This window comes from Suncus etruscus, chromosome 1 (assembly GCF_024139225.1).
Source record: "Suncus etruscus isolate mSunEtr1 chromosome 1, mSunEtr1.pri.cur, whole genome shotgun sequence".
NCBI classification, from domain to species: Eukaryota; Metazoa; Chordata; class Mammalia; order Eulipotyphla; family Soricidae; genus Suncus; species Suncus etruscus.
The window spans coordinates 59573968-59598207 of NC_064848.1; the positions used below are offsets into that span (position 1 = coordinate 59573968).

Here is a 24240-nt window from a genome sequence, read left to right on the forward strand (position 1 = left end):
CCACTGAGTGGGAGAAACTATTCACCCAATACCCATCAGATAAGGGGCTAATCTCCAAAATATACAAGGCACTGACAGAACTTTACAAGAAAAAAACATCTAATCCCATCAAAAAATGGGGAGAAGAAATGAACAGACACTTTGACAAAGAAGAAATACACATGGCCAAAAGACACATGAAAAAGTGCTCCACATCACTAATCATCAGGGAGATGCAAATCAAAACAACGATGAGATACCACCTCACACCACAGAGAATAGCACACATCACAAAGAATGAGAATAAACAGTGTTGGCGGGGATGTGGGGAGAAAGGAACTCTTATCCACTGCTGGTGGGAATGCCGTCTAGTTCAACCTTTATGGAAAGCGATATGGAGATTCCTCCAAAAACTGGAAATCGAGCTCCCATACGATCCAGCTATACCACTCCTAGGAATATACCCTAGGAACACAAAAATACAATACAAAAACCCCTTCCTTACACCTATATTCATTGCAGCTCTATTTACCATAGCAAGACTCTGGAAACAACCAAGATGCCCTTCAACAGACGAATGGCTAAAGAAACTGTGGTACATATACACAATGGAATATTATGCAGCTGTCAGGAGAGATGAAGTCATGAAATTTTCCTATACATGGATGTACATGGAATCTATTATGCTGAGTGAAATAAGTCAGAGAGAGAGAGAGAAAAACGCAGAATGGTCTCACACATTTATGGGTTTTAAGAAAAATGAAAGACATTCTTTTTTTTTTTTTTTTTTTTTTTTTTTTTTTTGTGGTTTTTGGGTCACACCCGGCAGTGCTCAGGGGTTATTCCTGGCTCCAGGCTCAGACATTGCTCCTGGCAGGCACGGGGGACCATATGGGATGCCGGGATTCGAACCGATGACCTCCTGCAAGAAAGGCTAACGCCTTACCTCCATGCTATCTCTCCGGCCCCTGAAAGACATTCTTGCAATAATAACTTTCAGACACAAAAGAGAAAAGAGCTGGAAGTTCCAGCTCACTTCAGAAAGCTCATCACAAAGAGTGATGAGTTTAGTTGGATAAATAACTACATTTTGAACTGTCCTAATAATGAGAATGTATGAGGGAAATTGAGAACCTGTTTAGAGTACAGGCAGGGGTCGGGTGGGGAGGAGGGAGACTTGGGACATTGGTGATGGGAATGTTGCACTGGTGATGGGTGGTGTTAAGAAAAAAAAAATATTGTCATTCAATAATGGAATACAATGTATATACAATATAAAAAAATTTAAAAACCCTAGCTTATGAGTTTATGCTTGAATACTTCAGATAGCAATGATCTGCAAAAAAAAAAAAAAAATACCTCACTGTAGCATTTTCCTCTGAAAAAAAAATTATAAAAAAAAAAAAAAAAAAAAGAAAATGCTCCAACCTAGTGAGCTCTGTCCAGCCCCCCATTTCCCTTTTGTTTTTTTGTTTCTGTTTTTGTTTGGGGGGCCACACCCAAAAGTACTCAGGGGTTTTTCCTGGCTCTACCTTCAGGGATCACTCCTGACATGTTTGGGGTACCATATAAGACGCTCTGCATTGACCATGTGCAAGACAAGTACCATTCCTGCTGCACTCTCGCTAAGGCCCCCTTTTCCCAATCTTTATTACCTGTCCTCTTTCTCCTCTCTCTTTTTCTCTCTTTCCCTTTTTCTTCTTCTTTTTCTTTCATGGGGGCACATGCAGCGGCACTCAGGGGTTACTCCTGGAAATCCTGGAAATCGCTCCTGGCAGGCACAGGGGACCATATGGGATGCCAGGATTCAAACCACCATTGGTCCTGGGGCAGCACTTGCAAGGCAAACGCCCTACCACTGTACTATCTCTTCGTTTCTTCTTCTTTTTTCTTTTTATTTCTTTCTCTCAGTGTGTGTGTGTGTGTGTGTGTGTGTGTGTGTGTGTGTGTGTGTGTGTGTGTGTGTGTGTGTGTGTATTTTGATAGGGTGACTCTCTGTGGCAGTCCCCTCTCCTCTTGCTCACATACCCATCACAAATAGGTCACATGGAATCAGCTTTGTGAATTATCTCACATTTTCTTCACTCCAGAAATCAGCCTCCTTATTACCACCCGCCCCACATGCCACATAATCTTGACCTCTATGCCAAAAGTAAGTTCTTTCCGCATGCCACGGTACAGAAACTGGTACAAAGACTGATACAGAGGGACCTGCTCCCAGCCTCTCCATCTGGCTTCAGATAAGATAAGGGAGAGGAGCAGCACTATAAACAGGCTCCAATCCTTCCCCCAGCCCAGGTCTCTGCAAGCTCAGCCATTTCAACTGTTGATCACCATGGCCATGCGCCTGGGGCTGGTTGTTCTGGCCTTGGCTGCCTTCCTTGTTGTGGAAAGGGGTGAGTGGGAAGAAATTGCATTCTTTCTCTGAGGCTTGGTGGTGATAGGTGAGTTTGGGCTGAGGGCAGAGGCAGAGCTTGGAGCATCCCCTGAGGGCTCAGCTTTCTTCAGTCACACCTGACAGTGTTTAGGGATTACTCCTTGCTCTGTGCTCAAGAATCACTGGCAGGCTCTGGAGATCTTATGGGGTGCTGGGGATTGAACCAGGGTTAACCTCATGCATGGCAAACACCCTACCCACTGTACTATTGTTCTAGCCCCTGAAGACTATTTTTGGGTTTCTGGGGGTGGGGCAGGAACATGCTGCAGTGCTCAGAGGTCACTCCTAGCTTATTGTTCAGGAGTCACTCTTGGCAGTTTGGAACTATGTGGTGCTGAGGTTCCAACCTGGAGCCCTCATATTTGAAGCAAGCTCCCAAATCCTTGAGTCATCTTGTCTGCCCTCTGCTTATCCTTTCTTTCTTTCTTTTTTTTTTTTTTGTTTTTTTTTTTGTTTTTGGGCCACACCCGGTGGTGCTCAGGGGTTACTCCTGGCTGTCTGCTCAGAAATAGCTCCTGGCAGGTACAGGGGACCATGTGGGATACCGGGATTCGAACCAACCACCTTTGATCCTGGATCAACTGCTTGCAAGGCAAACGCTGCTGTGCTATCTCTCCAGGCCCTGCTTATCCTTTCTTTTTGCAATTTTCACCATGGTAAGGAAAGCCAGCCCTGGGTTAGGATAAAGAAAAATTGGGTTCAAATCTGTACTCTAGCTTAGAATTATAAAAACCCTTCCTTCATGGATCCTGTTTCTCTTCTGCCTCCAGATGCAGAAGGTTGTCCCAGCTCCTCGGTGTGGTTTTGAGTTTCAGTCTTGTAAATAACAGTTGTCTGCTTGGTTTTATTGTTGAGTTGTAGCTCATTGCTTATATATAACAGAGATTATTCACTCATTCTCCCATCAAATGGCATCGGGATATTTCCAGTTGTAGAAATGACAGCTTTAAGAAGTGATATTTACATCCTGGTACAAATATCAGGGGTAAATGCCAGCCTTTGGGAGACTTTTCCCTGGATCAGTTCCCTGCTCCCTCTTTTCCTTCCTTTCTTAAGAATCTCTGGTGACCCCAGAAAAGCTACTGCTTTGGACTACTCTAGTGATAGTGCCTGTTCCACTTCTGCAGGAAAAGCTCCCAGGGAGAGAAAATTCTGGAACCCAAAACTGCCTCACTGCAGCCTCCTGGCAAAGATGGGCTTCCCTGTAAGGCTTAAAAGAACCTGCATCTTGGGCCAGTGAGATAGGTCAGTAGGATGGGCATTTGCCTTGCATGGTGCCAGCTCAGGTTCAGTCCCCAGCTTCCCACATGGTCCCCCAAGCACTTCGAGGAATGATCCTGAGCACAGAGCCAAGAGTAAGTCCTGAGTAACACTGGGTGAAGCCCCCATATCCAACACTTCTCCCTCCAAAAAACCCAAACCAAGAAGAGCATATCTGTCCCTTGGTCCCATGACACTCCTTCAGGAAGCTTCCTGCCCCTCTCTAATTTTCACAGATGTTCTCCTTCTCCTCCCATGTACTATTTTTTTGGGGGGGGCACACCCATCTGATGCTCAGGGGTTACTCCTGGCTAAGGGCTCAGAAATTGCCCCTGGCTTGGGGGGACCATATGGGACACCGGGGGAATCGAACCGCAGTCTCGATCTTTCCTTGGCTAGCGCTTGCAAGGCAGATACCTTACCTCAAGCGCCACCTCGCCGGCCCCGTCTCCCATGTACTATTAACTGTGGCTTCTATTTCTGCATCGCCCAGAATGCCTCACCATCATATTCTGTGAATACTTCATCCAGACCACAAGGACCATGGGGACTGACTGTGTTTGGAAAGAACTGGCATTGGATGTGATCTATTGTACATTCCAGTTCTACCCTTAGACAATTGCCATTTGCCCTGAGTCTCACCCATGGCTTGACCCAGGAAACCAACTAGTCAGTATATGGTTTTTGGAGAATGCTCAGAAGACACCCAAGAGGACCATTGATTGGGTGTAGTACCATAAACATTCCCAGGGACCCTACTGGTATGCTTTGATGCTGGGATGAGCAATGGTAGTCTTCTGAATAGGGATAATGGGTTTGGGTCATTTTACCACATTATGCTTTCACTGGCTATGGACTATTCTTTGTGTGTGTGTGTGTGTGTGTGTGTGTGTGTGTGTGTGTGTGTGTTTTGGGTCACACTTGGCATCGCTCAGAAATTGCTCCTGGCAGGCTCAGGGGACCATATGGGATGCCAGGATTTGAACCACCAACCTTCTGCAGGCAAGGCAAACGCCTTACCTCCATGGTATCTCTCCGGCCCCTATGGACCATTCTTGAGAAGAGATAGGACAACTGGAAGATGCAGCTCCATTTTCTTTTTAGGTTATTATTTTGTTTTGTTTTGGTTTTGGGTCACACCCAGCAGCGCTCAGGGGTTATTTCTGGCTCTATGCTCAGAAATTGCTCCTGGCAAACTCGGGGGACCATATGGGATGCTGGGATTCAAACCGCCAGCCTACTGCATGCAAGGCAAACGCTCTACCTCCATGCTATCTCTCCGACCCCTCCTTTTTTTTTTTTTTTTGTTTTTTTTTGGGGGGTCACACCCGGCGGTGCTCAGGGGTTACTCCTGGCTGTCTGCTCAGAAATAGTTCCTGGCAGGCATGGGGGACCATATGGGACACCGGGATTCGAACCAACCACCTTTGGTCCTGGATCAGCTGCTTGCAAGGCAAACACCGCTGTGCTATATCTCCGGGCCCTGGCCCCTCCTTTTTAGGTTTTGTTTATTTTCCTTTGCAGCCACACCTGGGGATGCTGGGGTGATGCCTAGGCTCATTGTTCAGGGAGTTTCTCCCAGTGGTGCTCGCTGGGAGGAATCAAACATGAGCAAATATATTCTCAGATTGTGTTACTATCCTGTTTTATTGGTATTTTTCTTGTTTGTCTGGGGTCATACATGTGTTAAGGGTCACTTCTGACAGTAGTTGGGGGACCTATATATGATGAACCAATATTGTGGCTTGCATGACACCATCATCTTTATATGGTATATCCCTAAATGGTTCTTTTTGTTTTGTTTTTGGGTCACACCTGACAGTGCTCAGGGGTTACTCCTGGCTCTGTGTTCAGAAATCACTCCTGGCAGGCTCGAGGGGCCATTTAGGATGCTGGGAATCAAACCCAGTGTCATCCTGGGTCAGGGCAGCTGTGTGCAAGGCAAACGCCCTACTGCTGTGCTATTATTCTGGTCCTGTGTGAATGGTTTTTTTCTTTTTTTGTTTATTTTTGTTTGGGGGTCACACCCATTGGTGCTCAGGTATTACTTCTGGCTCTGCATTCAGGAATTACTTCTATCAGAGTCAGGGGACCAAATGGGATGCCAGGGATCAAACCTGGTTCTTATTCTTTTATTTTACTGTGAAGACCGGTGGTGTCAGAATAAGGATGAGCCAAAACAATAGTACAGTAGAAAGGGCTTTGATCCCAAACACCCTTATATATTCCCCTTAGCTCAGTAGGAGTGATCCCTGAGCACAGAATAAATCCTGAGCACTGCCAGTGTGCCCTCCCCAAACAACAACAAAACCAGAATAATAAGGAACAGGCTGAATTGTTATCCCATAATTCTAGATTTGGTTAATGGTTTTCCACTTTCTGAGAGTCCCATTGGCTGGAGGTGCCCACCTTTTCCTGAGACATCCCAGATGGTGCATGGCTGGATCCTTGCATCACTTCAGAAGCAGCTTCAGACCCTGGGTCTAGAACTGAGCAAACATCTCATTCTTTTTTCTTCTTTTTCTATCTTCAGATACGACTGTATCAGCAGAAAAGCTTGTTTTCTCGAGAATGGTAAGGCAGCCGCTGGCAGTTCTGGCCTTCCCTTTGCAGAAGGAACCTGTGTCCACCCCCATTAGTGCCCACTGAGGGATAGCAGCACTCTCAAGGGCACCCTGGTGGGACAAGCAGGGAGGGCATTCCCGAGTCCACATGTACCCTGGGCAAGTCTTGCTAGGCTGAGCTAGTCTAGCTCCTTGGTAGAAGTTCCCACCCTGGCCTTAGGGTCCTTGAGACACGTGCCCATTCAAAATCCCTTCCAGCAGTGAGACCCCCCCACCCCACAACCTGCACAGGTTCAGCAGGACTCCCTGCACCTCTCATTTTGTACAGTTCAGACACTCCTGAGGCTCAAACTGAAGAGATGAGCATGGGCACTAGGTGCCCTGGGGAGTGTGTCAGCCCCATCACCAACACCCCTTTATCAGCTCTTCACTGGGGAGAGCAGACTCAAGTTGTACTTGGTCCTGGAGCTGATGCCCAGGGTATTCCTGAGCAGTAAGGCTGGCCTCCTTGATACCCTCAGTCCACACTTTTGTTGTTTTGGGTTGTTTTGGTTTGGTTTGGTTTTTTTGGGTCATAGTGGCACTCATGGGTTACTCTTGGAAGGCTCAGAGACTATATGAGATGCTATGGATCAAACCCAGAATGGATGTGTGTAAGGCAAACGACCTACCCACTGTACTAACATTCTGGCCCCCTCAGTCCACACTTTATGTGGATAAATGAGGCTCAAAACTACCTCCCATCCAACATCAAGAGCCCTGATTAGGATGGAGCAATAGTATAGCAGGGAAGGTACTTGTCTTGCATATGACCAATAACAGGTTCCATCCCTGGCATTCTATATGGTCCCCTGAGTACTACCAAGAGTGATTCCTTAGTGCAGATCCAGAAGTAACCCCTTAATACCACTGGGTAGCTTTGCCCCACAGAAAGACCCCCAAGACTTCACATGCATTATTCTAGTCAACTGTGTGGACAAAGAATCCTTTATGAAGGAAATGAGGCCAAGGAAACAACTCATTTGTGTTTACACGGCTCATGAGGATGAGACTTTGGGGTGAGGGATGTGTGCAGGGCCTGAGGCTTGATTCTGCGCGCTCCCTGCCTACACCCTGCCTCAGGCCTGCCCAATTCTGACCTTGACCTCAGCCTAGACAGAAACCCTGTCAGACTTAGCAGAGTCCTGAGCCCCTCACCAAGGGCTCCGAAAGGTGAGGCAGATTGGAAAGTTGAGGAGCCCCTCAGAAGCAAGGGGTTTCCTGGGAGCAATGGGGAAGCTCTATTGCTGAGACAAGTAGCCCAGGTTCTAGTCAAACTTTCTAAGGAAAGTGAACCCCTACCCAGGAGCATGAGAACACGAACTCACTCCACAACCCCTGACTCGACTACAGGCCTGAATGGGCTCCCCATCCACGAACTCAGTAGACACATGCTAAGCACCTTAGCCATACATGTACCCTAAGCAGATCTGCCAGGGACCCACTGGGCTGGTTCATGCTTGCTGGGGCCTTCTTTGTTTTATGTTTGGGGCCATACCCAGCGGTGCCAAGATTAAACCTGGCTCTGTGCTCAGGAACCACTCCTGGCTTGTGCTTGGGGGACCATATGGAGTGTCAGAAATAAAATCTGGATTGGCCATGTAAAATGCAGTACCCTACACTCTGAACTGTCTCTGCAGCTCCAGGGGCCTCTTGAATCTGGCTCTAGACCCACCCTTGATCTCCTCAGCTCTCCAAGTAGAAGCCCTAAGTTTCATTCTATCTCAGAATCCTTGATACCCTCTCCCTCCTGCAGCCCATCTGTGAGCACATGACAGAGTCTCCAGAATGTGTCCCATCATCCAGCTTTGTCTGTGGCACTAACGGGGTCACGTATGACAGTGAATGCCACCTCTGCTTGGCCCGGATGTAAGTTCACTCTTCAACCTTCCTTTCTGGCTCACTTGGGTGGGTCCCTTCCTAGCCAAACCAACCTGAAAGGGGTAAGACCTGACCCACTTGCTCCTTTACATACACTCATCCTAAAAAGTCTCCCCTCAGTTTCCTAGAAATGAACAAAAGTGTCAGAGAAGTCTAGCAGGACATCACCACAATGACCAGAAATACCAAGAGTAACCCTAGGTTCTTGTCCTTGTCTTGTGACCAGCCCAACTGATTAGGTTTGTTCATGTGTTCATTTATTCCTCCAGTCAACCATGATCTATTGTACTATGATGATGATATTCTAGGTATTATAGAGACTGCAGGGCCTAAGTTTGCATCACTGGCATCCTTATATAGAGTCAGAATAAGAGAAGCAACTTATAATTAACTGTGGTACAGATTCTAAAGGCTCAGACAGGGTACACAGGGGAAAGGCCAAAGGAAAGGAGGAAAGCCTTCCTAGAGGTGATACCTCTGTTCTAAAAGACAAGTAGAAATTAGACATAAGGGGTTAGATAAGGGATAGGGGTTAGTGTTTAACTTGAAGTGGCTGAGTCTGGTTTAACCATCAAATGGTTTCTAGAATACAGAGCTGGGAGTCACTGAGCACCACAGGTGTGACAAAAGCCACTCCCTCTTTCTTCTCCCAGAAAAGAAATTATTCAGAAAAGGGAAGGAACAGGGAAAAAAAACTAATTCCAAGTGCAGAAACAAGTTTGGAAAGGTTCTGAAAGGAAAATCAGTTTGTTTTTGAGGAAATACACCAAGTTAAATATGCAAGAATATGAATTTTAAAGAATGATAGAGAGGCCAGACATGAACAGAATGAGAGCAGTGAAGAAGACCAGACACGACCTTGGTTAAGTGAGATCACCCATGTGGTCTCATCTCTTCAGAGATAAGACCCCTGATCTGGCCACAGCTAACTGAGATGAGAGAATGTGCCTGGAAACTGCAAAGCTCCAGATCTGCAGGACCCTGTCCTTACTTAGAAAAAAGCCAACAGGGCTAAAGCAGCGGCACAGCAATAGGACGTTTGCCTTGCATGTGCGTAGGTTCAATCCCCGGGGCATCCCATATGGTCCCGCAAGCCAGGAGCAATTTCTGAGCGCATAGCCAGGAGTAACCCCTGAGCGAAACCAGGTGTGGGCCAAAAAGAAAAAAAAAATAGGCCAATAGATCCCTATGGTTATGTGGGCAGGAGAATGGATGGGTTAGAAACTAGAAACTGGAGGGGTGAGGGAGAGTGGAGGGCAGGGGCATTGTAGCAGATCTATGGAACATAGTCTTCGTGTCATCCCATCCAAGACAGGGGCAACTATGTGAGCAGTTCAGAATTCAGTGACTGAATTCAGGTCAGTGCCCAGGAGAGGCACAACAGGAAGCACTGGTCATAGGGGTGAAAAAACCAAGGAAGCTGAATAGGGGTGGGGTGGGGGTGGGGACAGGGAGAGGTTCAAAAGGAAAGATCTGGAGGCAGATGTGCTCAAGTAGCTCCCTGGAGTCAACTCAATAAAGGGTCTGGACACCCAGCCCAGAGCACCAGATGGGACTTTTTTTTGTTTGTTTGTTTTTTTGGGTTTTTTGGGTCATACCCAGCAGCACTCAGGGGTTACTCCTGGCTTTACACTCAAATCGCTCCTGGCAGTCTCGGGTGACCATATGGGAAGCTAGGATTTGAACCACCGACCTTCTGCATGCAAGGCAAACACCCTACCTCCATGCTATCTCTCCCGCCCTACCAAATGGAACTTTTTTTAGGTAGTTTCATTCTCCCTTCTTTTGGCCCTAGGAAAACCAAACAGGACATCCAGATTGTGAAGGATGGCAAATGCTGAACCCGAATGGCTGTGAAGCTTCAAGGTGGAGAAAAAGTGATGGAATTGGGGAAGATGTGACTTGAAATAAAAATCTAGCCCAACCCAGGCCAGCAGGTCATGTCTTTGGGGGTCCTGGGGAGGCAGCTGTCTGGGGTACATTTCCCTATTTTCCCCACTTAGTTTCTCCTTCACTGATGTGCTCATCAACCCTGTCATCTGCCCTGTCTAGAGAATCTGGGCATCCTGTGTGTTCTTGAGGCAGCAAGAGCTAAGAGGTCAACCTGGCCAAAGGACACTGTCAGGCCTTGTCAGTTCCAGCTTTGCCTGTCACTAGGGTTAGGAACTGAAGAGGGGGCAAAATGTAGTGTGCTTCAGTCCCCAGTACAACACAAACCAAACTACACCAAGAGGATATCAGTATACTAGTCCAGTGGGGGTGCATGGGCCAAGATTAAGAGGAACCCAAAACCCAGATGGCCTTCTTGGGCAGAACTAATACCCCAAAAGTTTATCTCTCTTCTTCACATACACCCCCACTTCCACCCCAAACATTTAAGCAAGCACATTATGCTGCTGAATTCTTATTAAAACAATGGATTAGGTCTGTAGCAACTGACAACGTTCACTGGGATACTTGAGTATCCATAACAGGAGGCCTCCAGTCTCTTTTGCTGTTTGGGTCAAACTCCAATGACTGTTAAACATGTTTATATCAGATACAGCCATACACAACCACCCATAGAAACATATTCCAAAATCCCACCAAAGCCAGCTCCCAGCTTCTAGTAAGAACATCAAATGTCCCACATTAGGCTAAAACTTTTGATAAAGGTGTATTAGCAGGTGGGAGGGGAGAGGTACCTGGCCAGAAACAAGCAGGTTCAGATAGGCTCCAACTCCTGCCTAATAGGAGGCAGATGGAGCAGGTGAACACTGCTAGAAGAACAGGAATCAATCTTCCCTACATCACTGAAAATGGAACTAGGCAGAAAGGATTGTCAATTCACATATACTGTGAGGACACTCCAAGTCCTTGTTTTTGGGCCATACCCGGCAATGCTCATGGGTTACTCCTGACTCTGCACTCTGGAAACACTCCTGACGGTGCTTAGGGAACTATTTGGGGGTGCCGAGGATTGAACCCGGATTGGCAGTTTGTGAAGCAAGCACCCTACCCGCTGTACTGTCACTCTGGAAACTCCTGAGGCTCTTTTTAATGGTGACAAACTTATTGCTTATTTACATGGCAATGTTTCAATAAGTTTGGCTGTGAGGCCAAAAAAACCTAAATCAGCTTAAAAGTTAATTTCTCTCACACATAGACTCATGCTTGGGGGGAGTTGGAGGGGCATGTGGATACATACTTGTGGCACTCACGAATCACCCTTGGAGTGCTTGGGAAAGGACTATATAGAGTTCAGGGGATTGAACCCAGATCAGCTATATGTAAGGTAAGCACCTTTCTAACTCTACTATGCCTCTGGCCCACTTATGCCGTGGTCTATACTCCTTTTAAATACTGTTTTTCTTTTTTGGGTTTTTGGGGCCACACCCGTTGATGCTCAGGGGTTATTCCTGACTAAGTGCTCAGAAATTGCCCCTGGCTTGGGGGGACCATATGGGACGCCGGGGGATTGAACCGAGGTCCTTCCTTGGCTAGCGCTTGCAAGGCAGATACCTTACCTCTAGCGCCATCTCACCAGCCCCTTAAATACTGTTTTTCATCCTCACAGTTTCTACCTCAATGCCTAAGAGTGCTAGTCCAACTCTAGCCATCAGGTCTACATTCAGTCACCTCGAGGGCAGAATGGGCAAGATATATCAGCTGTTTCTTCAGCTACAGTGGGGATAGTCTCTATCTCCTAGGCTGTGCAGGGCTTAAATGACGAATAAAACTAAAGACCTCAGAACACTATCTGATACATCTTCCCGAGATTTGCTTGGGGACAAGGCAGTCCATGCCTCAAATGCCAATCCTTGCCTCTCCCCATTCTACCTCACCTGAGATCTCCGGGTCCAGGGCTAGGCAGGCTCACTGGAAGATGAGGACAATCTTTGAACTGACATGGGAGCTGTCCTAAAGCTAGATCAGCACTGTCTGAACCAGCCCTCTTTCCTGCACGGGTGCAACCTCTTGGAGACTCCCAACTAATACTCTAGCAACTATGAGCTCATTGCAAGGGCAAAAAGGCCTCATGCTGGCAAAGACCAGGGTTGCCAGCGGGGCTGACCTCTAGACAAAGATGCTTTCTCGCCATTCCAAAGAAATCACCCAAAAGGGAAAAGAGCTGGAAATACGCGATCAGGAAAGCCCTTGTCAGGCCAAGTACGGCTGCAAGACAGCATAGCCAGACAGAGAGAGTGCAGTAGCACCACATCAGGTTGCAAAGGCAATTCTTGTTCACTGGGCACAGGTGCACAAGTAGGAAAACAGGCAAGAATTTCCAGTGGTCCAGAAGAATCTGGTGGTGTTTCCAGACATGGAAGAACATGGGATGCTGTTCTTCAGGGAGGCTAAATCTCACCCCCTCACCACACTTCTTCATTGAAGCTAAGTCTGTGGGTTACAATCGCTCTGTCTCCTGGCAGATGGTCTGTTCCACTGTATCACATTCAGCTAGAAATGCCTAAAAGATAGAAGCAGGGAGTGAGGGTCCACCTATACAAGTCAACGGCTGCTGGGCAAGGCTCTTGGTGTCTGGAATTTAGAGAAGTCCTCAGGGAGCTGACAGTGCCTGGGCTCCACATTTACAATGGGAGGCAGAGGAAAGCTGGGGACTGGGGTTCCAACAAAATAAAGTTTGGGAGGCAAAAAAGTCAAGAAACAGAGCTTGGGGTCAACAACCCCCTGAAGGAGGGGAGGAGAGGCCCTGCCCCAAAGCTCCTGGACTGCAACTGCAGGGTTGGAAGGGCAAGTTCATTCAGTTGGTGCCTTCTGGAACCATCTGTGTCAGACTTATCTGCTTTCAAGGAAAAACCTAAATTGTTTCAATTCAAACATAATCACAGCTAAACCCAGAAGGGCTCTTTCTTCTTCAGTGTTCTGGGCTCATGCTCAAAACAAACAGCCCGGCCAGAGAGATAGCACAGAAGGCGGGCATTTGCCTTGCATGCAGGCAATTCAGGATGGATGGTGGTTTGAATTCAGGCATCCCATATGGTCCCCTGAGCCTTCCAGGAGTGATTTCTGAGCGCAGAGCCAGGAATCACCCCTGAGTACCACTGGGTGTGACCCAAAAACCAACCAATCAAACAAACAAGCCAACAGGCCTATATCATACCCACACCTTGATCCTACTGGGAATAAAAACACATGCGCGTCATACACTCTGCACTATAACCCTGTACCCTACAACTCACCTGAACCTTAACCACCAAGCTCTTCCTCTTCAGCCTGCTGTCTTTGAAATTTTCTGGCAGAATCTGTGGGGAAGTTAAGTTGACTAATATAACACCTTCAGTGTTAAAAGAACCCAAAGTAACACTGAGAGTCACAGGTGACCATGAATGAGACATATATTTTCATGGACCACCAGTTTCACATGGCCTTCCCCAGGACTCTCAACCCTATAGAATCCCCAGTTGTTCTCTACCGGGCTATAGAAGTTGCTCAGTACGATGGACTTTGGCATTATTTCCTACTTGTGGATACTATGAGCAGACCCTAAGCTCACAGTGGCAAGAAAGTACCTATTTCTTTTTTACCACCTCACCCCCTTCCCAATCCCCAACAAACTAATTCACCCTCAAGAAAGACATTAGCCTAGAGAAACTCCCTATAATTTGTAAAACAGAGCCTGGTAGCAATGGTTCCCAGTATGAGTACTGCCAAGTTCTGTGTAGGTAACGCACTTAGTGGACAGTCACACGAGTTATACACTGTTTTTCTCAGACAGTAAAAACCTGGAAACATGTAGGTCTCAGCCACATTACAAGAATAAATACCACCAGCTTAAAGAAATAAAAGTTTTATATATATATATATATATAAAGCTTTTTTAAATTTATATATTTATAAAATATACATCTAAAAAGCTTTATATATAAAAGTTTATATATATAAAGACTTGTATTGGTGGAACATTGAGTGAGTAGGAATTAAGAATTGTCTTATCTTGGGCCGGAGTGATAGCACAGTGGTAAGGCATTTGTCTTGCACGTGGCCAACACAGCCATATGGTCCCCCGAGCGTATCAGGAGTGACTTCTGAGCACAGAGTGCCGCTAGGTGTGAACCAATCCCTCCTCCCCCCAAAAAGGAATTGTCTTATCATAGGGACCTGAGCAATAAATAGCACAGTAGTGGGGCTTTTGCCTTGCCTGCAACCAAGCCTGGACAGACTCCAGTTCAATTCCCGGCATCCAATATGGTCTCCAAAGCCTGCCAAGAGCGATTTCTGAGCACAAAGGCAGAAGTAACCCCTGAGTGCCACGAGGTGTAATCAAAAAAAATAAAAAATTGTCTTATCTTGCTGTGAATTAATCAAGGACCCATCTGGGGCTGGCACAAAGTATGGCTCAATATCCTGAGATGAAGGGGCTGTTCAGGGAGCAGAACATTTGCCTCTGAGCAAAAGTAAATGAACTAAAGCCAAAGGAAATTTATTCTTCTCCACAGTTTTTTAATTACCAGCGCATCAATCTCCTCCAAGATCTTCATAAACTGCTCAATTGTAGCTTTGACCCTCCTACTGAGTTTGCAGAGTGCTTCAGCTTGTAAATCTTTCACCAGAAAACCCTGTGGAAGAATCATACACCATTGCAAGGGTTGCTGAAGGTGGATGAAATACATCTAGCCAAGGTACAAATGGAGAGGCTTACCAGGTTGGGCCAGGCCTCAGACCAACTTCTTCTCTTGGAGAAACCAGAGAGGCTGGCCCTGAGTCAACTCAAGCACTGAACTAAGCCCCCTTCTCACACCTGCACCCAAGGGGCTTGCAAATGTCTTCAGGCAAAGTTTTGGTGAAGTCAGCTTATACCCCAAACAAAAGCAAAGAATAAGAATTCAGAGTTTAGGGGGCCGGGCGGTGGCGCTCGAGGTAAGGTGCCTGCCTTACCTGCGCTAGCCTAGGAGACGGACCGCGGTTCGATCCCCCGGCGTCCCATATGTTCCCCCAAGCCAGGAGCGACTTCTGAGCACATAGCCAGGAGTAACCCCTGAGCGTCACCGGGTGTGGCCCAAAAACCAAAAAAAAAAAAAAAAAAAAAAAAAAAAAGAATTCAGAGTTTAGGGACCGGAGAGATAGCATGGAGGTAAGGCGTTTGCCTTTTATGCAGAACGGTGGTTTGAATCCTGACATCCCATATGGTTCCCTGTGCTTGCCAGGGGTGATTTCTGAGCATAAAGCCAGGAGTAAACCCTGAACACTGCCGATTTCTGACTGCCATTTAAAGGCCTGTGACTTTTTTGTTTTGTTTTGTTTTTGGGCCACACCCGGTGACTCTCAGGGTTTACTCCTGGCTATGCGCTCAGAAGTCGCTCCTGGGTTGGGAGACCATATGGGACACTGGGGGATCGAACCGCGGTCTATCCGAACCACGGTCTGTCCGAACTGAGGTCCGTCCTAGGCTAGCACTGGCAAGGCAGATACCTTACCTCTAGCGCCACCACCCGGCCCCAAGGCCTGTGACTTTGAGGAAGCTATTTATCTGTAGTCCAGTGCCCCCATTTTTTTTTTTTTTTTTTTTTTGGTTTTTCGGGCCACACCCATTTGATGCTCAGGGGTTACTCCTGGCTAAGCACTCAGAAATAGCCCCTGGCTTGGGGGGACCATATGGGACGCCGGGGGATAGAACCACGGTTGAGGCAGACACCTTACGTCTAGCGCCACCTCGCTGGCCCCGCCCCCATTTTTTCCCCATCAATAATATGATGCTAGCCCAGAAGATTACTGTAAAGATAAAGGAGAATATTTGTAAGTTTTTTTTTTTTTTATCATAACTCGGCAGCACTCAGGGGTTACTCCTGGCTCTACGCTGAGAAATCGCTCCTGGCAGACTCAAGGGACTATATGGGATGCCGGGATTTGAACCACTGACCTTCTGCATGCAACGCAGATGCCCTACCTCCATGCTATCTCTCTGGCCCCTATTTGTAGATTCTTTTTTTTTTTTTTTTTTGGTTTTTGGGCCACACCCGGTGATGCTCAGGGGTTACTCCTGGCTGTCTGCTCAGAAATAGCTCCTGGCAGGTACGGGGGACCATATAGGACACCAGGATTCGAACCAACCACCTTTGGTCCTGGATCGGCTGCTTGCAAGGCAAACACCGCTGTGCTATCTCTCCGGGCCCTATTTGTAGATTCTTAACTTAATTCGTGACATAGATTATAGATTGACAAATGAGCAGCACTTGGCTGGAGGAAGGGCAAGAACAAGGATTGGGGCACATACTTTGCATGTTGGAGGCCCAGGGGTAAATCCTTGGCATCACATGTTCCCCCAAGCATTGCCAAGAGCAACCTCTGAGCAACCAATTGGAAGTAACTAATACCTGGCACTGTCAGGTTTTTCCCAAACCAAAACCATGTAACAAACTCACAAATTGACCTTATTTTTATCTGTGTGTGGTGCTAAGAGATCAGAGCCTAATACATGCAAGGTACAAAATTTATTTAGAAAAATGTGAGGGGAGAGAAACAGAAGTGTGTGTTCAAGACAGAACACAGGCTTCTCTTCTCCAGAGTGGAAGTAGACAAGTAAAGGAACAAAGACAACCAAGATATGTTTATCAAGAGAACATGGGTTGAAGAGCAAGTTTATTTTGGGGGAGCTCGGTGAGGGGGGCCACACCTGGCAGTGCTCTGGGCTTACTCCTAGCTCTGTGCTCAGGAATCATTCTTGGTGGGCTCGAGGAACCATATGGGATGCCAGGGGTCCAACTCTGGTTGATTAGTTGCAAAGAAAGCACTCTATCCCCTATGCTATCTCTTTGGGCCCTCTGTGATGAACTGTTATACTCTGTTTATTTGTTTTAATGCCGCACCTTGCAGTGCTCAGGGGCTCTCCCAATGTGTTATTTAAGTGTCATTCCTGCAGTGTTCTAGGAGAACAGGTGGTGCTGAAGATCAAACTTGGGCCTCCTGGGGCTGGAGCAATAGCACAATGGGTAAGGCTGTGTAAGGTCTTGCACCTGGCCACCCCATTCGATCCCTAGAATCACATATGGTCCTCCAAGCCTGCCAGGAGTAATTCCTGAATGCAGAGTCAAGAGTAACCTCTGAGCTCTGCTGGGTGTGGTTCAGAAACAAAACAAAACAAAACAAAAGAGCAACCAAAACTTCTGCATACATTACATGTATAATTACATGTAATGTAATACATTACATGTATAATAATTATACATTACATGTATAATTAATACACAGATCCATTAATAGTAGGAAACAGTGGGCGTGGCCTATGTGAATCGGGGTTATTCATCCTCATATGGCTTTCAGTATGCCATTTAACATACAAAACTGAACAGAAAGGTCCACACCTACTCTCACACTATGATCAGACTCAACTTGGACCATCTATAAGCCAAGGATATGTTCTGTCTTGCTAGACACATTATTACAGATGAGAGTGAGAGAAGCTACCAATTCACTGCAGAGAATTGCAGCATTGCAGGTGCTGTCCTAGAACAAATGAATCCTGGTTTAGGCTTGAAAGTGACAGTGACAACTCTATAAGTACTAGTACTTAGAGTACCTAGTAGTATGTGTCAGGCTTAGACTACTTTGCCATTTTTTTTTGTTTTGGTTTTGGTTTTTGGGCCACACCTGGTGGTGCTTAGGGGTTACTCTTGGCTATCTGCTCAGAAATAGCTCCTGGCAGGCACGGGGGACCATGTGGGACACCGGGATTCGAACCAACCACCTTAGGTCCTGGATCGGCTGCTTGCAAGGCAAATGCCGCTGTGCTATCTCTCTGGCTCCTGACTACTTTGCTTAATCTTGGAGGAAGAGATATAATCATTATTCCCTCTTTGAAGAAAAAGAACCCAGATAGGCAAGCTTGACCACAGTAATAGAAAGAGAGAAAGAGCTAACTCAGGATATAAACTCAGTCCAGGGAATCTGAGTAGAGAGGCTGGCCTGGGAACAGTGAGGGCCCAGCAAGGTTCTGACAAGGTGGAAAGTCAATGTCCATCAAGAACTACCTTTTGGAGTCCAGTAAGATCTTCATTCAGTACTTCCAGTTGGCCAGCTATCTTGTCCACAGAATTTTCCAAATCTTTCAGCTTCTTTAGTTCAACCTCTTCTTCTGGGTTGGTCTAAAATGTTTAATAAAATGAAGCAAATTATCAAAATATCTTCAGGGGAAGAAGGCAGCATTTTGGAAAATAGATGGAAGATAGTATAGGGGAGGGTTTTTTTGTTTTTTGTTTTGGTTTTTGGGCCACACCCGTTTGACGCTCAGGGGTTACTCCTGGCTATGTGCTCAGAAATTGCTCCTGGCTTGGGGGGGACCATATGGGATGCTAGGGGACCGAACCGCAGTCCGTCCGCTAACGCTTGCAAGGCAGACACCTTACCTCTAGCACCACCTTCCCGGCCCCAGGGGGGGTTTTAATAAGGTTTTTATAATTTAATTTAATATAATGGGGGGTTTCTATCTACAAAGACTCTAGATTAGAGAGAAGGTATTAGAAAAACATGCAAAATTGTTATAGTCCGGGCATAGGCTCAAAAACCTGCGCCTGGGCTAGAGAGATAGTACAGAGGTTAAAGCACTCACCTTGTAGGCAGCTACACTTGGTTCAATAATTCAAATTCTATCACTGCATAGAGTCAACAGAACACTGTCTAAGCACAGAGTAATGAATATGTCTGGGTGTATATACACCCACCCACCCCCAAAGTTATTTGCACCAATATAGGTACCAAATTTGATCTTAACTAGTATCACCACAGCAAAATAAAGCCTAGAGCATAAACATATTATAGTAAACATCTGCAAGGAGTCCAGAGATCAAGACAGGAAAATTTGTTATTTCTTTCATTGGAATTCCTAAATGCATTCATCAACTGAGCTCTGCCATCAAACATGATACAATGACTTTGAATATTCTCTCTATGCAAGGGTACTATCCCAAGAATTTCAGCTGCACTAGTATTAAAGTCTTATAGCAACCCAGGGAGGAAGGTACTGTTTCATTTAATGAGACTAAATCGCCTCTTTGAAGGAAACTTCTTATGACAAACAATTCCACAGTGTCACAATGAGGGTTTGCCAAGGTCCCATCTCATTACCTCAGGAGCTATTCTCTATCTGTGAGCAACTGGCTTTTGTCATTTAGGTATTTATTTGGGGGAGGGGGGTTGTTTAGGGCCACCCTGAGGTGCTCAGATGCACTGCACTTTTTAGCAAGTGACTTATCTTTTATATTTCTCTAGCCTAATCCTTCAGTTCTTCAGTCCAAACCTTTTTTCCACGTCAATGATTTTAGTAAAAGGAGTGAAGAGAAAGAGGCTCCAGAAATTTAAGCAGAACATTTATTTTTCAAATCTACACATTTTATTTATTTAGTAAATTGTTCTCTTGCAAATCTTCCTCCTAGATGAGTAAACTCAATCTCAGGCATGATTTAACTGCACTGTATCTCGATACCAAAACAAAAACCTTCTTGAAGGAGCCCAACTACAATAACTCCCAAAGCCAAATGACTTAACCAACAGGAAGAGAGAGACCTAAGAACAATAAAACAATAAAACAAATGTAGAAACTAATTGTTTTAGAGAGAGCTATTTCATCAATCTGGGTCAATTTCACTATATTTTTTCATTTTCTTACTTTAGTTTATTTTGGGGCCACACCTGGCCATGCTCAGGGGTTGCTCTTGGCTCTGCACTCGGAATTACTCCTGATGGGACTTGGGGGGACCATATGGGATGCTGGAGATGTAAACCGGGTCAGTTGCATGTAAGGCAAGTGCCTTATCAGCTGTACCATCTCTCAGCCCCTCAATTTAGACTTTAAAAGAAAAATCACAAAATCAAGCTATTTGCTGTTCTTTGGGGAAAACTGGAAGGATCTTGCTAAATGAAGTCAGCCAGGAAGTCCCAAAGAATCTGTGAACTGGTCTACGGAACTGATGGGGTTAACCTTGAGACAGTGATACAGAGAAATGACATTCTGCTGGGGGGGGGGGGTGTTGGAATGTTGTATTTATGAAACCCTATCATTGACAGTAATGTAAATCCTGGTGACTAAAGTAAAATTTAAAAGCCAGAGAGATAGTATAGTAGTAGGGTTCTTGTCTTGCATATGGCCAACCCACGTTAAATCCCCAGTACCACACTGGTCTCCCACACCTCCACTCCAAGGAGTGATCCCAAGAATTCAGAGCCAGGAGTAAGCCCTGAGCAGTGCTGGGTGTGATCCCCCTCCAAAACAACAAACAACCCCAAAATACAAATAAATACATGAAACAAGAACATGGAATTTGCTTCAACATCATATATACTAAAATGGAAAATCATACAGAGATTAGTAGCATGGCCCCCAGTAGGGCATTTGTCTTGCACACAGCCAACCCGGGGTGGACTCCAGTTCACCAGCATCCCTTATGGTCCCTACACAAATTTTACAAAGGAGGGAAAGAACAAAACCAACAAAATAAAAGCAGAAACATGTAGAAAAGATTTCAGTCATCTGCAGAATTCTGGTAGAAAAAGCAATTTACCTTTTTCCCAATTAACATGACCCGAGACCCATTTTGAATTCCAAGTGCTGATAATGGTTTTTCCAGCTCCTTTAGAGATTTTCCTGAAAAAAAAAAAAAAAAAAAATTACAGAATACTAAAATAAATTTTAGTGAGGGTATGAGAGAAAAATATTTGTAAATAAGATAAATTGGGGGCCAGAGCTGTAAATACAGTTGCTAGAATGCTTTTTTGCAAATGCCTACCTAGGATTCAATCCCCAGTACCCAATATGGTTTCCCATAGCCCTACCAGGAGCTATTCCTGAGTGTAGAATTAAGAGTAAGTTCTCAATGGAGGTAAGGCATTTGCCTTTCATGCAGAAGGTCATCGGTTCGAATCCCGGCGTCCCATATGGTCCCCCATGCTTGCCAGGAGCAATTTCTGAGCATGGAGCCAGGAGTAACCCCTGAGCAAGGCCGGATGAGACCCAAAAAAAAAAAGGAAAGAAGAGTAAGTTCTGAGCACTACTAGATGTGTCCTAAAAAACAAAAAGTAGAATAATAATAAATCAATCAATACATAAAAGGATAGATTGGTACAACATTTAAGGAAAGTATCATGATCCACTACTTTCATTTCAGACAGTTACCCTCAATAAATCATGGAACATATGTTCGCATAACACTTTTTATTGTTTGTTTCTAGCCACACCTGGCAGTGTGCAGGGGTTACTCCTGGCTCTCTGCTCAGAAATCTCTTCTGGCAGGCTCGGGGACTATAGGAAATGCTGGGGATAGAACCTAAGTAGGCTGCTTGCAAGGCAAATGCCCTACCTGCCGTGCTATTGCTCTAGCCCCAACACATTACGTTTTAGTACAACTGCCAACAATAGGCACTGGAGGAGCTGCACAATTAGCTCCCGCATTTTCTGTTACACTATGCCAACCACTAGGCACATGGCACTGCCCTTACAAACTACTTTCTCACTGAGAAACCAGATGCCTACTAGCCAAGAAAACTAAGAGCTCATCTGAATCCCAGTACAATAGGTATGAATGTGAAGAGGATCCCCAGGGAAGAGGATCTAACTCCATCAGGGAAGACTGGGGAAGACTGCCAGCAAGTTTCATCCAACACAGTGTGATTTCAAACCACTTCCCATGCCTTTAATTATAAAACCTGCCTAAGAGCTTGATTCTCTACCGTCACAGTGAGTACCCTTGAAATCTTTCTTATTAGAAGAGATGAACAACAAAAAATAAAGGCGAGAGAGATGGCTCAAAGGACTCAAGTGTGTGCTTAGCATGTGAGTACCTGGGTCCCACTCTCAGCATCATGTGGTCCCCTAGGCACCACCATTCCACTAGGTACATCATTCCACTCCTTCCCCTAGAAAAGCCAAACAAGTCCGAATTGTCCCAGTTTGGAAAACTGAATTACACCATTAGATTATGATTCTGAACATGACCCTGAGTCATGGGAAATAAGGGCACAAAAGAAGCACCTACCCTTAAAGATGAGTTTCTGAAAAGGCAGCGGGACCCCTGTGACATCTTCAACAACCTGGGCCAGGTCTTGGAGAACTGGTTCACTACAACCCTCCTTCGGGGTGACATGAAGGTCATGCTTCTCATTGCCTGTGGAGAGCAAAGCTTTGCTTGAAGTCTCTCTCATTCTATTTATAAAGGAGCAGTTTATATCCTGCCTACCCCCAAACAGCCTGTACCCCACACTGCACAGCATTCCTAAAATGACCCAAAGGTTTTTGTTTCCTAGTATAACGAACAGCATTAGTAAGGCTTAGTTCTTGACATGGATATAGGGCTGTACTGAGCTCACCTCGTGCAACACATTATTTAACCTTACTTACCTTCAGAAAATCACAACAAACATGAGGTAGACACTACATTTATTCCTTATTCCTCAGATAAGCAAGTTTTGAGTTGTCTAGTTAACACCTGCTTCTGGAGATCTAGCTGGTGGAGCCCAAATCTGAATTTGATTTCAAAGTCTATGCTTTTCACTCAAGTTCTTAATCTCCTGTGTCTTCCCCCTCTACACTGTGCTGTCTGCTCTTGTTTCCCCTGCTATAATGGACAGGAGGCTGTTTTTCCTTCCAGGGCATTGGGTAGAGCTGCACCTACATAGTTGTGGCTACGTTAAAAAAAAAAAAAAAAAAGACAGATGAATGAATACATTCAGCAGAAAATTCCTTTATGGAGCAGCAGTGCCAATTCTTTTCCAGGAAGAGGCGTCCTGTGCCCTTGTGCATTACTCCAAGCTTGAGCCTGCTCAACAACTAAGTTTAGAATTCAGCAGGACTGTTACCCACACTACTTCACAAAGAAACCAGAAGCCTAGATAGAAAGGTAGAATCCCAAGGTCACCCAAAAGGACAGATGGGTGCCAAAGAGAAGTGTAGCTGGGAGTGCACTTGACTGGCGTATAGCCTGATTGGGTTGGATTTCCCCGTACCCTGTAGGGCCCCACACCCCAACAGGGTTGCTCCCTTAGCTCAGAGCCAAGAATAAGCCATGCAGTATGCTGGGTGAGGCACAAAAAAAAAAAAAAAAAAAAAAAAAGCGAAGCAGAAAGGCAAAACAACAGAAACTCAAATAAGGATCAGAAGAAAAATAGAGCAAGTGGGGAGCTTGCCTTGCAGGAAGCAGATCTGGGTTCAATTCGTGCATCACCTGGGGTCCCCGGGGCTTGGCCAAGAGTGACCCCAGAACACAGAGCAAGGTGTGATCCCTGAGCACAGAGCCAGAGGGCGTTTCCGAGGCGCACGCGGCCGAACCCCAAAGCCCACCGGCCCAGCCACTCACTGTGGGTGACGGTCACGCTGAGGCCGGCCGCCGCCATGTCCCTCCTCCAGTCCCCCTCTTCGGGCTGGACCACCTCTTCCGTCTGCGTCCCCCCGTCCTTGCGGGCCGGGGCCACGTCTGCAGGTCGGGTCAAAACTCCGGCCGAGGCCGCCGCCTCTTCGCTCCGGGAGGTCTCCTCGCTCCACGACGAGGCGTCTTCGCTGCGGGCCGAGCGCGGCCGGACTTTCTTCTTCACCCGCGGGCGGCGAGCGCCGGCGGGGGTCCCGCTCCCCGAGGCCCGGACATTCTTGGCGGCCGCACCCTGGGGCGCCGGGCGCCGGGCGGAAGGCCGCGCACCGCGCTGGGGCGACGGCTCCGACGGGCGCGGCTCCCGGCCCGGCCGAGAGTGGTCCCGCCGCCGGTGGCCCTGCAGCTGCCGGTCGCCTCTTCGTTTCCGCCCGGCGCCGCGCTCCGCCAGACCTGCGCTTGGTGACGGCTCAACGATGGAAGCTGAGCTTCGCGCACCGCAACGCCGCGCCGCGCCCCGCCGCCGCCCACACCCCGCAACCTGTCTCTAAGACCCCCGCGCTGCTCTCTGCGAGGTCCCGCCCCTTCGGGAAGCACGCCCCAATTTGCATAAGCTCCGCCTCTCTGGTCAACTAAGTCCCGCCCCTTGGGGGGACGGGCCCGACTTTCTTCGCGCTTTTATTTGCTACGGCCACTCTGTTCTCCCCGCCCACCTCACTTACACCCCGCCTTAATCGCCCTAAGACACACGCCCACTCCTGTCTGAGACCACGCCCCTCTGCATCTCTCACCT

At 46.7% G+C, this 24240-nt stretch overlaps 2 protein-coding genes across 2 annotated transcripts; one reads left to right on the forward strand and one right to left on the reverse strand.

The window, feature by feature from the left end:
- The first annotated feature begins 2314 nt into the window (after positions 1-2314).
- SPINK4 (serine peptidase inhibitor Kazal type 4) lies at positions 2315-10001 on the forward strand. The gene is made up of 4 exons (XM_049774253.1): positions 2315-2375; positions 6210-6250; positions 8036-8148; positions 9956-10001. The coding sequence occupies exons 1-4, from the start codon at positions 2315-2317 to the stop codon at positions 9999-10001; spliced, it is 261 nt and encodes an 86-aa protein (XP_049630210.1).
- Positions 10002-12360: 2359 nt separating this feature from the next.
- BAG1 (BAG cochaperone 1) lies at positions 12361-24231 on the reverse strand. The gene is made up of 8 exons (XM_049771051.1): positions 24217-24231; positions 23442-23994; positions 22125-22253; positions 20655-20737; positions 18129-18242; positions 14613-14720; positions 13344-13406; positions 12361-12610 (listed from the first exon to the last, which is right to left on the reverse strand). The coding sequence occupies exons 1-8, from the start codon at positions 24229-24231 to the stop codon at positions 12548-12550; spliced, it is 1128 nt and encodes a 375-aa protein (XP_049627008.1). The 3' UTR covers positions 12361-12547.
- Positions 24232-24240: the final 9 nt, after the last annotated feature.